Here is a 15,803-nt window from a genome sequence, read left to right as displayed (position 1 = left end):
TTTTCGCACCACCTGCAGCTGATAGGTTGGCGGTCAACTAGGTTTCTTATTGGTGCCTATAGTCTCATGTTGGCTGCAGATAGCCATGTTAAAGCTAATGTAAGTTGGAAAAAAACTCAAACAAAAAACAGATACTTACCTAAGGAGAGGGAAGGCTCTGGGTCTTATAGAACCTTCCAGCTCCTCTCACGGTCCCCTCCTTTCAGCAATGTCACCCCTAGTTGAATACCCTGCCGCGGGGGACTTTGGAATTCTTTGGGAGCCCGAGTGCTCCATAAGACGGGCAGCTCCATACTGCACATGCATGAATGAAGCTAGCGCATGCGCAGTACGGAACCGCCTGTCTTTGTGAGCACTCGGGCTCCTGAAGACTTCTGAAGCTTCCCACGGCATCAGAGAGCAGTATTTGACTGATCATCAGATACTGCTACTGGAGTGGCAGCTCTGGAACGAGGAGACCATGAGAGGAGTAGTGGGATAACGATAGGACCCAGAGCCTTCCTTCTCCATAGGTAAGTATTTTTTATTTCTTGGGGAGGGGGGGGGGGGGGTTCTACATTTAATTTACGGTAACTCAAAAAAAAAATAATCTCCCAGCCATGTTTGTTGTGGGTGTTCCTGGAGTTACTTATAGGTTGCCCGCTGCAGTGTGTAGATCATTCGGGTATCTCGGCCTGAGAGCAGTACAGTTGTTGATCTGCTGCCACTCTGACAGCCAAAAGATGGTGGTTAGCGCTGGACAATGCAGCATGTTCATACTGTACAGTGTAACGTAGCATCAATACCCTGTACAATGTTCTAAAATCAATAAAATAAAATGAGGTGGCTTACCTCACAGACGACAACTCACTTTGATAAGGAAGTTTAATCGGAGATTACCGATGTGGTTGTTAGACTACAACAGCGCTTTATTTGGCCTGAGGAAGTGGGCTTGGTCCCACGAAACGCGTTGCCTGTGCTAAATCTCCAATTAAACTTCCTTATCAAAGTGAGTTGTCGTCTGTGAGGTAAGCCACCTCATTTTGTTATTTTATTTATTTTAGGAGTATTTTATAGAAATTGGGCACCTCTTTACCACTTCTGTGCCATATCCCCCCCACTTGCCTGGGTGGGATCCCACCACCTGTGGTAATCAAGGTACGCAGGATCTTTTTGCTGAGAGAGCGACCAGACCCAGGACTGCTGGCATACCTGAGTGGAGTCAGGTTTAAACACTCCACTTGCTTGAAGCGGTTGGTTGCCCGTGTGCAACCCACCTTTGTGAGTACCCCTTTTTCAGAAGTTTTTTTGAACACCTATTTATTGAGACATACTGCACCATTTGGGCTCCCGTTGTCTTTGTGTTTTTTCCCCTCCAGTACTGTACAATGTTGTGCTGCTACATGCAGGCTTGTTGCCTGGACTTTCCAAAGTCACTCAATGCCCAAAGTAACGCCATCTGGATCTGGTGAGGTGGTTTTTACTGCATTAACAGCACAAGATGGAGTAAAGTCTACAGACGCCTTTTCCCCGGTGTCCATAGACTCACAAGGCAGAAGATCGGTAGGGGAGTCTTTTTTTTACTGAAAATGAAAAGATATATGTTAAGGTCTTGTTGATGGAACATCATAACAAACCATAAAACTTACCTATCATATAACTGGGCTGCTGGGCAGGTTTGGTTCACCCTGTGGGCCTGGAATTGCACATGTACATGAATGGATACACATGTATGCATACAATGACATGAATGTGTATACTTTATTTTTCCTCCTTCCAAATCTATGTCCATTTTTAACTGCCTCTTTTTATGTGTCTGTCTATCTGAAGGTGCCCATACACTATGAGACATTCCTCGGCAGATAGGATCACAGTAATTGAATCTGTCGAGGTTTGTTACCCTAACATTCCACCCAATTATAATTTTGATTGGTTTAGGGCAGAAATCGATCAACATTACCAATCAGACAGGATGTTGTTTTTGCTGGTTGATCGGGGTGTAGTCATTGTGGTATCTCTGCAAGGGTAGGCTATAGATGGCAATGCTTTTCCCCTGATAATGCTTCTCTCCCCGGGGGCCCTATGCAGAGTATTAGCAAAGTACTCTGCATTTGGCCATATCTAGAGAAAGTCTGCCAGTGTATGGCAGTTATACATGAGGCAAATAAAATAAAATCAGATTTACTTACCCAGGGCTTCCTCCAGCCACTGGAAGCCTAAGTGTCTCTTACCGCAGCTCTGCTTTCAGCCAGTCTCCTGTTATTCCCATCCGTATCGGCCACCGACTTGGCTTTTTCACGCAGCCGCTGTCTCGTGGCTGGGAGCGTTCTGCACAGGTGCAGAAGCACTGTGACTGCCCTGAACGCTCCCGGCCACGGGAATGCAACCGGCACCACCATGCACAATGCACAGAAGATGCCAACATGGCCGGGTCAGTGGCCGCTACAGAGTGGACCCCAGGAGAGTGGATGAGAGCAGAACTGCGGCAAGGGACACATGAGCTTCCAGGGGCTGCACTGTGCACATTGCATTGCGATGCCATTGCAACACAGCTCTGATGAAAAGCGTGCCTTGCAAAAATACAGTGAAGCATTCAACGATCTGGAAAGTAAGCTCTTTGGCCAACGTCACACGCAATGTCCACTTTGGTCCGATTGGCGCCGTGGTCAAGTAGTGTGTGGGTAGCTTTAATCTCACCAGGTCTGTCTCCTTATGTGAGCAGCCCAGTGTGTCTTTGCATCTCTGCAGTGCATTGTTTCCTCTCCCTCCTCAAGTGATCATATACCTGCAAGACAAGGGAGAAATAAGAATTAAAAAAAAACCCACTGACAATATCCTATCATAGGATTGCAGCCAACAGATATGTGTGAAGGGAACTGATCTCACTCACCCTTGTGTCTGCAGAGTCGCTCACCAGCCTCTCCAGCACAAAACTCACACATATAACAGCCTCCTCTCCCTCTACTTCCGGGTTCAGCAGAGGGAAACAGAAACCAGGCAGCTTCTAATGACGTCACGGGGAGCCGCTCTGCGCGCGCGTGAGGCTCCCCACATGCGGGGGAGGAGCCCAGGTGACGTAGCCAAACATTGCCGCCTGCAGAAGATTGTAGACTGAGTTAATGGCTGACGCCTGGATGTGAGCAGCACAGAGGGGGGGAGTGCCATTCACTCAATGCTGAGGGAGCCGAAGGTGTGTTTCTGTCTGTCAGTGTGTCTGTGTCACACATGGGCTGCACTATATGTTATTACAGCCACATTGCTGAATTCACTCCTTTAAGTGCCACACAGAAGTAAGTTCTCTAACAAGTGCCTGATGATTGGAGGAGCAGATACTGTGTGGAGTGATGCTTAGCTGGGGATACTAGTGTGTGTTCCAAAGCAGAATAGCATTGCATGTTAGCTTTTTGGTCCCATTCAGCCCCTTATGCCGGGCATATACTGTGCGTTTATGTGCTGGAATTGAGCCGCTGGCTCGATGCTGGCGCGTCCCCGCTCGTCCGCGTGCATCGATTCCCGTTTGTCCCCGTGGGCGCGTAGATCGATTCCCGCTCGTCTCCGCGGGCGCTTCTTATCTGACGCCTGTTTTTTTCTATTGTCCGCCCGCGGGGATCAAGCGCAGAATTGAGCCGCCGCGGTGATCGGACACAGCGGATGTTATTAATCGAGCCATCAGTGGCTCGATTGATAAAAAAAGCGAACCATGTATGCCCAGCATTACTCTCTCCTGGGAGTTCTGGTTCACCATGAGCTTGCTGGGTACTCTGTAACTTTGGGTGCTTCAAGTCCTACCCCATAGAGCCATATGAATCCATGCCATGCACTGATGAGGACTAACCAATCTGAAACCGTCTGTATGCATTAGGCCTGAAAGATAAATCGAATTTAAACCTTTTACACCAGAGGGCTTTTTCGGCTTTTTAACGCCACGGCCGAAGTTGGCGTTTTCCTAGGTAAAATGAAAGTCCATAGACTTTCATTTTACCTTTCACACTTAACGCTGCGTTTTGGAACGTTGCATTTTGAAACTCCCAGGAGCTTTTCTAGGGCTGACCGCGGCGTTTCTCATTACAATTGATACTAATGTATTGGCGTTAAAACGCCTTGAAAACGCCTGCAGCCAAAACGCAGCGTTTTAGCCTTTTACCGCTGCCTGTAGTGTGAAAGAGCCCTAAGATCACAATTTCGGAATTGTCAAAGTGGCAATTATCGCGATCACGTCATTTCCACATGGGAAAGTTTGAAGAAGCGGCTTCAAACTTCCCAAAAGTTCCGGCATGTGCCCGCAGCGTTGGCTATACCTTCCGCACGAGTCCAACGCTGTCCGTCCTCCATCGCCGTCTTGTGCTTGGCAAAACTCCAGGTACGTCACATGACAGACAGGAAGTATTCCGTGCATTAGAGCCTGCAGGAGGCGAAGTGGATAAACATGCATCGCTGGACTCGTGCTTGAAGCTATGTCCAGAATTGATGCAGCTTAGGGACAGAGGAGGACCAGAGTGGGCACAGAGACAGAGCGGGCACAAAGAGAGAAACAGAGTGGGAACAAAGACACAAAGGGGGCAAGAGAGAGACCCAGAGGAGGCATAAAGAGGCAAAGGGGGCAGAAAGAGAGACCAGGGGACAGAGGAGGAACAAAGCTTGATTTGAAGGAAATCGTGAATTGAATCGAAATCGCAATTTCAGACAGAAATCGCTCAATTTAATTTTTCCTAAAATCATTCAGGCCTAGTATGCATGTAGGATTATTATGGCTCTGTACAAATTAACAAGCTGACACATCATTGCATTCCAGCGGTTCTGGAGGTGTGTTTAGGTTGAGGGACAACAAAGAGATGATTTACATATTCAGAGGTGATGCATTGTGGGAGATATATTATTATTCAGTATTTATATAGCGATTACATCTTCCACAGCACTGTAGAGCCCGAGTCCCCAAACATTTTGGGTCGAGGACCGGGTCAATATACTTCAGACTGCTGGGGGGCCGGAGTATACATAAAATGATGTCTTTGCGGGCCAGACAGTGAAGCATACCCAGGTGACAACCTGAAGTCCAATTGGATAGCGGTGTCACCTGATGTGGAATTTGATTGGAAACCAGCGAATTACTGCTTTCTGGCTTCCATGTGGATGGGTGGTGCCAGCACTGCTATTCTATTTGTGGATCACGAATATTTAAAGATTAGCTGACCACATCTATAAGTAATACTGTGTGTGTGTGTGTGTGTGTGTGTGTGTGTGTGTGTGTGTAGAAAAAAAAAAAGAATGCATTCGGCCCGCGGGCCTAATGGTGCATACACACATCAGACCATAGTCTTTGGAAAGTGAAAGATCACAGACCAATTTTCCCACCCTTCATGGAGTATGAGAGCCATACCTACACAGTCTATTTTATGGAGCTGAACTCCCCATCAGACAGAAATCTTTGCAAGATGCTGCACACAAAGATGCTGTACACATTCAAAAGATCAGTATCTGCAAAAGATCTGTTCCTGAAAAAGATCCGTCCCTGCAAAATGCATTCATAGTCTATGATATCTGAAGATCATCATACACACCTTGTTTAACAGACATTCATCTGCAGATCAGATCCACCAGGATGGATTTTCAGATCTGCAGATGATTGTCTGATCTGCAGATGAATGTCAGTTAAACAAGGTGTGTATGAGGATCTGCAAATATCATAGACTATGAATGCAATGTGCAGGAACGGATCTTTGGCAGGAACTGATCTTTTGCAGATACTGATCTTTTGTGTCTGTACAGCATCTTTGTGTGCAGCATCTTGCAAAGATTTTTTTCTGAGGAGGAGTTCAGCTCCTTTTGAAAAGACTGTGTAGGTATGGCTTCATACTACATGAAGGGTGGTAAGATTGGTCTGTGATCTTTCATTTTCCAAAGACCATAGTCTGATGTGTGTATGAGCCTTTAGTTTGAGGACCACTGCTGTAGAGTATATTGTCTTGTCACTTAACTGCCCCTCAATGGGGCTCACAATCTAATTCCAACCATAGACCTATGTTTATATCGTAGTCTAGGGCTAATTTTCTATGTTTGTGTAGTGTATGCATCGTAGTCTTGGGCCATTTTTTAGGAGGAAGCCAATTAAATTATCTGTATGTTTTTGGGATGTGGGAGGAAACTGAAGTGCCCGGAGGAAACCCACAGACATGGGGAGAACATACAGACTCCATGCAGATGTTGCCCTGGCTGGGATGTGAACTGTAAATTCAGTGCTGCAAGGCGGGAGTGCTAACCACTAGGCATATGCTCACTCCAATCTGAATTATTGCAAATACCTTCTGTTTTGCATAGCATCTTGGTAAGAATGCTTTTTGGTCTCTTTCAGGCTCTAAAGGGGCCCATACACTGGTCGATTTCAGCCATCGAACGATTCTATATAATAGATCAGAAATTGATTCTAGCAAATTCTGATCGATTTGCGGCCGATCTAACAGGATGGAACATCTAGGTCGACATGCTGCTGGAAGCAGATCGATGGCCCATAGAGTTGCTTTGGATCTAATGGTCCAATAACGCATTTACATCGATTGCCAATAGATTTCATTCTGTAATCTATTGGAAATCTGTTCCTAGTGTGTGACACACATCAGATAGATTGGACTTGATAGGCATCTGACAGAAATCTATCTGATGGTCGAATCTGCTGCAAATCTAGAAGTGTATGGCATCTTTACACACTTCTAGGAGTTCTGGTTCACCATGAGCATGCTGGGAAATCTGTAACTGTTTGTTCCAGCTCCAGTTTTCTTTTTGTTTAGCTTTGTGTAATGTGGAGAGGAATTAGAGTCTGCTTTGGATGATTGCTGCTATCTGTGGCCTCGTTACCAACACTCTCCCTTGCTTTGACTTGGAGCACATGTGTTTGTTTCGCATGCGTTCTGCCGCGTAGAGGCAACGTATGTGAAATCGCAGGTAATGTAAGTAAATAAGCCGCATAAAAATCGCATTGCTGTATGATTTTTACACTGCAAATTCTGGTTTGCCATTTGTGATTTCCACTTTTCCTAGCATCACACAAAAAACAAATGCAGCACACAAGACTTTTTTTTTTTAAATCGTATTGAATTGCATGTAAAATCACATCAAAATCAAAATCACATTTAGTATAAAAGAGCCCTTAAACTGTGATTTTTTTTTTTTTTTTTTTTTTTTTTTTTTTCTACATGCGGTTTAACTTTTTGGGGGGAGGGCATACCGGTATCTTTATAATATTAAAGAGGTATAAAACCCTGGCATAATATTCAATAAAAACACGTTTTCCTACTTTTTATATGCCATACGGTTATCATATTTGCATTTGTGCATAAGTATTATTATTCATTTAGAAATTACAAGTTCCCAAAAGTACAGTTTTTTTTGCTTTGAGAGCTGACTTTGCATTTTATTCATAACTGGTTTTATTCATTATGTATTGAAGGCAGAAATGCAGTCAGTGTCTCTCTGTCTCCAGCAGCTTCTCCACAGTTAGAGAATGTGTCACATTCCTCACTTGATACAATTAAGTAAACACAAGATAACATTGGCCTCAATTCACTAAGTTTATCTCCTGTCTTTAATAACGTTTCTAGAGTTATCACCATGGTAATAAGGCATGTAGTATTCAGGAAACATTTTACCTCAGGCAAACCTAAAGTTAACTCTTCTGTCTTTAAAATTAACTCTTCAATCCTTAAAATAACTTCAGAATTCTGAAAATAGCTACAGAGGATGTAATTTTAAAGGGGTTACCAGGCTTTTTGAATGAAAATAAGTGCTACTTACCCGGGGCTTCGTCCAGCCCCATGCTCCCAGCATGTCCCTTGCCGCAGCTCTGCCGTCAGCTGTTCGCCACAGCTCCGTCCCGATTCCCAATGATGACGTCAGGCCGACCTGGAGGTCGGCCTGTACTGCGCCTGCGCGAGCGGCGCTGTTAATCACCGCCGCGTGGACCAGAGCGTAATGCACTGGCCGGGCTGCTCGCGTCCTACAGCGCACACCCGTGGCTGGGAGCGCATTGTGCATGCGTATGACGTCACTATGTTATGTGCATGATGTCGTACACATGCGCTGTGTGCTCCTAGCCACGGGCATGAGCTGTAGGAGACGCTCAGCTCGGCCTGCGCAGTAAGCTCGACTCCAGCGACTTAGAAGATCCCGGGGGCTTTCAGGTATGATGGGGGCTAGAGAGGAGAACAGGGGAGTGGTGGGCATCAGGACAGATGATAGCATATGCCTGCTCACCCTTATTTCTCCTTTTTTTTCGCATCTGGTATTATGCAATGAGTAAATGTTCATCTCGGATCCACTTTAAGGCTTCTTGCACACAGGGACGTTACAGGCGCTCGTTAGTGCAGCCTGTAAAGCTCCCCCAACGCACAGCAATGTAACACAAGTGGGCTGTTCACACTGCCCACGTTGCATTACATTGTAACGCAGCAAAGTGCTGCTAAGCCGCATTAGACTGTTTGCACATGCTCAGTAGTGTTGGGGAGGAGGGAAGAGCGGCCGGGCACATGGCTAATTAATATTCACTGCACTTAGTGACGTGCAGTTTTTACTTCCTGGAGCGGCCGCTCTGTGCGGCGATTGGCCGGGCGGGACCACGTGATGCCGCATGCGTCCAAGAGTACGCATCACGGATGCCAGAGTGAGCTGCACAACGCGGCTCACTCCGACGTCCACACCAGAGCACCAGGCGTTGCGTTAGGGGCACGTTATGTGCCCTATAACGTCCCCTAAACGCAACGTCCTGGTGTGTAACTAGCCTAAGTGCTGCAAAATTTTTTTTATTTTTTATTTTTTTGTGGTTTTTTTGCAGCTTATTGAGGGACAAAAGTTTTGGTGTTTAAATAAAGTTAAATATACTTGCCGAGTGTTTTGATGTCTGGCTTCTGTCCATGGCCCTGGCCCCTAGCAGAAGAAGTTACAGGCTCTTCTCTAATTGGTCCTAGAGAAGCACCTATGACCTCTTTCGATAGAGGGCGGGGCTATGGATGGAAACTGGACATATGGACACCCGGTGAGTACAACTAACTTTATTGACAGGTACAGAAAGGTACAAATTGCTGATAGGAAACGCTTCAAAATGAGACAATTGCAAACGAAAAATATTTTCTAGTGTGCCCCAGGCCTTATAGTTATGGGGCTCTGAGTATCCCAGCTGATTCGCTTGCAGTTATTTATTTGCTTAGAACACACGTGTCAAACACAAGGCCTTGCGGGCCAAATGCGGCCCTCCTTGCCATTTTATGTGGCCCATTAAGAGCTTCAAATGTGCATCTTTGTAAGCAGTAAATAACGATGATACACTGCCTTCCCATCCAGACGATGTCTGTGTTTCTGGTTCTGGTTTAAAAGGAACCTGAGGTGAGAGTGATATGGATATTTATTTCCTTTTAAACAATACCAATTGCCTTGCAGTCCTCCTGATCCTGTGTCTCTAATACCTTTAGCCATAGACCCTGAACAGGCATATGCAGATCAGGTACTCTGACTCAACTAATTCAGGTTTTACTGGTTTAGCCATATGCTTGTTCCAGGGTTTTGACTCTATGGGGTTGATTCACTATAACAAATAGCGTGCCTTATCATAGTTAACATGCCTTATCAGAGTAGCATAGCGAGCGCTATGAACTTATGCCTGCTAATTGGCAATGATGAGAGCTCCACTCGTCCTGCCCTGAGCCCCTGCGGGTCCAATCACTTTAAAGGACATTATCCCCACACTTTGATTGGCCCAATAGGCTGCCTGTCAGGTTTCCTGTCAAGTGACAGCCTATTGGGCCAATCAAAGTTTGTCGCGCTCGCTATGCTACTCTGAAAAGGGATGTTAACTCTGATAAGGCACGCTATATGTTATAGTGAATCAATCCCTACGTATGCTGGAGAAGTGTAATATATTAACCTGCTCCAGCGCTGTCGTGTCTCTTCTGTTCTTATCAGCAGCTGCACACTCTATACTTCCATATCTCCAGCTCCTGATCACATGACATGCATTCAGAGCCAGAGGTATTCAGCATAATGCTTGTCACCATAGTTACCTTATTTGAGATAATTTGGGCCTTAGACTATGTTTTAAATGTTGGCCCTTTACATGACTGAGTTTGACACCGCTGGCCTAGAAAGTGCATCCTTCAGAGGAGTCCCTTTTTTTGCCTGCCAGTCCCAGTCTTCCTACACGGTTACACGTTCTACTTATTTAAGGGAATGGATTCTGCTACTCAGCAACATTCCTTCTCAATCACACCCTATTAAAGGGGATTATTTCTAAATTCTTTTCATTTATGACTTTTCTGACCCTTTCCAATAAGTGATGCAACGTTGAAATTCTTTCAGAAAACCACAATCTAAAATTCCAGATATTACAGGCTTTCTGAAGATCTGCATAACAAGACGATGAGTCTGCAGGTCGGCGGCGCGCGCCGGCGTGTTTTAAGACCTGGGCATAACGAGGCTTAGATGGGTTTGGAAAATGAAGTTTGGTTGTAACACCCAGTGGTGAGAATACAGTGAGCCTTTCATAAGCACTGCAGAATAGTGTGGAAAAGTGGATCTATTGCACAACAATAACTCACACTCACCCTCCACCCCCAACAACCCCTCCCCCCCCTCGCGGTTATCTTGTAAAACTGGACTATTGTGCATCTCAGGGGTGGTGAGTTTGGGAATATAGAGTACCGGGGTCTTGCTAAGTTGATTTAGGACAGTATTACTGGGAGCTGCTAAGGACTACAGAGACGAGGCAGGCAAAATGGCATTGTCATAGGCTGTAATGTGAATTAGGGGTATAGTGGTGCTTAGAGTTCAATTTTGGCGTTGCCAAAAGATGAAGCCCAAATTACGAAACACAAAAAAAGCAGTGCAATTCGGCAAAGGGTCCTTTTACACTATATCAGTTGCTGTCAGTTGAAAGCACAGTCCAGTCCAGTAATGAAAACTCATTAAAACGCAATGCTTTAAAGAGGAACTCCAGTGAAAATAATGCAATAAAAAAAATTGCTTCATTTTTACAATAATTATGTATAAATGATTTAGTCAGTGTTAGCCCATTGTAAAAATTTTTCAATCCCTGATTTACATGCTGACATTTATTACATGGTGACATTTTTACTGTTGGCAGGTGATTGTAGCTGCTGCATGCTTTTTTTTTGCAGTTGGAAACAGCTGTAAACAGCTATTTCCCACAATGCAGCAAGGTTCCCAGACAGGAAACTGCCAAGTGTACGTACTCAGAATTTCTTCATGGGAGGGGTTTCACCACAATATCAGCCATACAGCACCCCCTGATGGTCTGTTTGTGAAAAGGAATAGATTTCTCAGGTAAAAGGGGGTATCGGCTACTGATTGGGATAAAGTTCAATTCTTGGTCGGAGTTTCTCTTTAAGTGTAAAACGGCCCTAATTCTCCCTCTATCTACTCCTAACGGCAACCTACTGCTATCTAAGACTAACCTACCCCCACTTTCTCCTAACACTAACCTGTTAACTTAGCACCACTATCTAAGACACAATCTCCTTCTGCTTGTGTTCCCTCTGTCACCCCGTCGCTTCAGCTACACTCACGCTTCCCACACCCAAATTTTTCAATGTGCGCCGCTATAGCAGCAAAGAGTAATGTCTATGCGGTGCCCACGTTTCGTTTTTGGCCAAGGGTGACTAAAGTTCCGCCATTGGTCAGACAGTGCTTTCCTGTCTGTGAACCTTGTTGCATTGTGGGAAATAACAGCTTTTTCCAACTGCCAAGCAAGCAGCATCTCCCTCCGTGCATAGAACTCTCAGTAATGAACATTCCGTACAGATCACCTGGCAGAACTAAAGATGTCACCACCAGAGATACATATCAGAATGTAAATCAGGGAGTGGAAAGCTTTTGCAATGTGCAAACACTGGCTGAATAATCTATAAATTAATAGTCTAAAAAATAAGTAATTTTATGCATTATTTTCAATACAGTTTCTCTTTAAATCTTATGTTTTTGTTGTTGTTGTTTGCCTAGATGAGTTCTGGAGCCACAGGAACCCCGACTGCCATGTCGTCGTCTGTCTCTTCATCATCCGGGAGAGGGGGAGGGAAATTAACCAGTTTTGTCCCAGAGCTTCAGAGCATGATGTAAGTCCCTATTACATGGATTATATATACGCTTGTATCTGCTGTCCTCATGCATCCTTTAGTTATTGAACACTGTTTATGGTCTGAACTGTCTTGTAGGTTTATACTTCTAATGCATATAATTTTTTTTCTTTTGCCTTTTATGTTTTTTGGGGGGTTTATGTAGGACAGGTATTCGGAAGTGTTCCTGTTGCCGTGGCTATCAGTCTGATTTCTGAATGAGAGATCAGAATGCGTTATTGTCTCTTGGAAACACTGATGCTTCCATGGTGACATCATATTCCGTCTGGCGTGATGTCACTCGCATTATGGTTAGTAAGCATACAGAAACACCCAAGATGATAGCTGCCTGATTCAGCTGACTTTTCTTGGATCGGCCAAAAAAACTGTACCACGATACCTCTGGGGTTGGCATCCATCTTTTTGGGGCTTGCTTATTAACACCTAGAGGACCTGTTGTGTAGAGATAGGACTTTCCTCGTTTCCTCCCTTCAGCCTGGTACAGAAATGTATTCACAAAGAGGCGTTTGTAATTAAGTGAATCCCGCCTCCAAAATTTCTCTTCCAATAGATTTGGATAGCGTGGAGCAGTGAATCCCACCTCCAAAATTTCTCTTCCAATAGATTTGGATAGCGTGGAGCAGTGAATCCCACCTCCAAAATTTCTCTTCCAATAGATTTGGATAGCATGGAGCAGTGAATCCCGCCTCCAAAATGTCTTTTCCAATAGATTTGGATAGCATGGAGCAGTGAATCCCGCCTCCAAAATGTCTTTTCCAATAGATTTGGATAGCATGGAGCAGTGAATCCCGCCTCCAAAATGTCTTTTCCAATAGATTTGGATAGCGTGGAGCAGTGAATCCCGCCTCCAAAATTTCTCTGCCAATAGATCCCGTCAGCATGGAGCAGATGCTAATCGGTTTTCATGTTATGCCTTTACTCTGTGCCAGCCTGGTAGGAAGTCACACAGTCTGTCGAGTGTACTTTCACTGTTTCTGATTCTCCCCTTCACGATAACTGTCACATAACAGAGCCTTTAATTTTTTTTTTCTACATTTTTATATACATTCCTGATAAGCTATTTTCATGTGGTTTTATCTTTTATCTCTAACATGCCAGGATAACTAGTAAGACTATGAACTGTGGAACCGTTTCATTCCTCAAGTATCAAAAACTGTAAATGCATCAGCATATTAATGGAGAGGCTGCCAGATTTGTGATGAGGGTGTGTGGGGGAGGAGGGGTACAGTGGCTGTCCCCATAGGTAATCTCTAAGGGTCCATTTCCACAGTGTATGAATTCACAATGCAAAAGATCGCATTAGTACCGAGGCCAATGCAATTTCAATGTAATCATTTACATTGCATGTGGCTTTTGTAGTCTACAACCATCTGAAAAAAATAAAAAAAACAGCTTGCTGCAGATTTTCGCACCATGTATCCATTTTGCATATGATTGTCAATTATGGTAGACGCATGTGGAAATTCGCATAAAATTTGCATACAGCAACGCAAAAAATTGCATACAGAGAAGCGCATGCAAAATTGAATATACTTGTTCAAACTTGGCCTTAGAAATACTGTACAGTACATAGCATCCATAGAATTCAAACTTCCTTCCCCTCCCCCCCCGCCCAGTAATATTACTTAACGTGAACCCGACATCTTCTAATATAAAGATTTGATACTTACCTGGGGCTTCCTCCGGCCCCATAAACACGCCTGAGTCACACGCCGTCCTCCTGCGGTCTGCCGTAGAACAGACCTGCTGGGTGGCCTGCCTCTGCCTTTTGTTTTGTCCATATAGGGGGATGAAGTGAAAGGTATGCACTGACTTGACTAATACAATGTGCAGTCACACAGCTGCAATCAGCCCCAGTAATAGGCTCAGTTGCATCCAGTCTGGGTCTTCTGTGCATGTGCGGACCTTATACGCATGCGCAGTAGACCCAGACTGACGCCACCACTCTCGCCGGTCACGCCATGCACCCATCACCACCAGCCCCTTGCTCTGCTGTCACTATGACAACAGACCTCTGTGAACTAGTCAGGAGCTGCTTTCATCGGCTCCTGACCCTCTCCTCAATGTGAGCCAATGTGATTAGCTCACAATGATCACGGGGTCAAGCCAATGAAATCTGCTCCTGACCAGGTCTCAGAGCTCTGCTATCATAGTGATGGCATAGCAAGGAGCCTGCTGCGAGGGAGAGATTGGCGAGCGCAGTAACTGAAATCTACGCCATGTCACGAAGCAACCACAAACGGCATAGATTTCAATTACTGCTGTCTGAAAGTGGTTAATATTGAGAATTCCCCCATGAGGAGATGGATTAGTCCTAAGTCTATCCATTCTGTTAGCCTTTACCACCTATTGTAAGTGACAGCAACATAGGAAAAAAGTAATTTATGATGCATTTTACTGTGGGAGAAATCTACATTTTTATAAGTAGGTATTTTTAAATTTCTCATTTTTTTGGGCGATAGTGATCCTTTTAAGTCATTATTTTATTTTATTTTTTTTTTTGTTTCTTTTACGTTTGTTTGTAGTTGATCTTTAGTTTGTGCGTGTTGTTAAGGTGCAGAGGCCGGTCCGCTCAGTATTATTCCGCAGCATCCATAATCAGGCAGCCCGCCGTCCGTACTCCTCTCTGAACGCCTCCAAGAGCCATTTATTCCTTTGGCATTTCCTGAGTGTACGGTTTCTGAGAGTGGAGAGAAATCACAGCTCTTCCATAGAGGAGCGAGTGTCCCAGGAGCTCCCGGGCTGCTCTGCTGACGCATGTGAGATGGCCCCGGGGCGCTGAGTGGCAGGGAAGCTTTATTTAGCCGGGTCAGATGCTGGGGATGGCGGAGGCCTCTTCCAGCGCGCCGGAGTCTCTATAGACAAGTCTAGAGATGCGTCTCGCTGCTGGGAACACAAGTGTAACAACTGACAAGTACAGTGCTAAATGTTCTAGATCTGAACTTGTGGGGATCACATGCTTGTCTTTTGAAGTTATAGCGAGCCTATAGGCGAAAGTTTGTAATTCCTTATGTTATGTTTTTCTATGCCATGTTGTTATTATTATTATTATTATTATTATTATTATTATTATTGGCGGTAGTAACCACAGTAGTGGCGGTAGTAACCACAGTAGTGGCAGTAGTAACAGTAGTGGCAGTAGTAACCACAGTAGTGGTGGTAGTAGTAACCACAGTAGTGGGGGTAGTAGTAACCACAGTAGTGGTGGCAGTAGTAACCACAGTAGTGGTGGCAGTAGTAACCACAGTAGTGGTGGCAGTAGTAACCACAGTAGTGGTGGCCGTAGTAACCACAGTAGTGGTGGCCGTAGTAACCACAGTAGTGGTGGCCGTAGTAACCACAGTAGTGGTGGCCGTAGTAACCACAGTAGTGGTGGCAGTAGTCAACACAGTAGTGGTGGCAGTAGTAACCACAGTAGTGGTGGCAGTAGTAACCACAGTAGTGGTGGCAGTAGTAACCACAGTAGTGGTGGCAGTAGTAACCACAGTAGTGGTGGCAGTAGTAACCACAGTAGTGGTGGCAGTAGTAACCACAGTAGTGGTGGCAGTAGTAACCACAGTAGTGGTGGCAGTAGTAACCACAGTAGTGGTGGCAGTAGTAACCACAGTAGTGGTGGCAGTAGTAACCACAGTAGTGGTGGCAGTAGTAACCACAGTAGTGGTGGCAGTAGTAACCACAGTAGTGGTGGCAGTA

At 45.0% G+C, this 15,803-nt stretch overlaps 1 protein-coding gene across 10 annotated transcripts in view; it reads left to right on the top strand.

Moving 5' to 3' along the window:
* Positions 1-3,043: 3,043 nt before the first annotated feature.
* Positions 3,044-15,803, top strand: part of SUPT3H (SPT3 homolog, SAGA and STAGA complex component) — a 749,779-nt gene continuing 737,019 nt past the window's right edge. For 8 of the 10 annotated variants that reach the window (XR_011031323.1, XR_011031322.1, XM_068280159.1 and 5 more), the window contains exons 1-2: positions 3,044-3,169; positions 11,977-12,089. Coding sequence is in view for 6 of the 10 variants with exons in the window: in XM_068280159.1 (XP_068136260.1) it covers positions 3,152-3,169; positions 11,977-12,089 (131 nt within the window). In the remaining 4 variants the exon portion in view is untranslated. Of the gene's footprint in view, positions 3,170-11,976; positions 12,090-15,803 lie in introns of those variants that run through there. The other 2 variants (XM_068280166.1, XM_068280160.1) reach the window with 2 other exon arrangements.

The sequence above is a fragment of the Hyperolius riggenbachi genome, chromosome 4 (genome assembly GCF_040937935.1).
Source record: "Hyperolius riggenbachi isolate aHypRig1 chromosome 4, aHypRig1.pri, whole genome shotgun sequence".
NCBI lineage: Eukaryota > Metazoa > Chordata > Amphibia > Anura > Hyperoliidae > Hyperolius > Hyperolius riggenbachi.
This window is presented reverse-complemented; position numbering and strand designations above follow the sequence as displayed.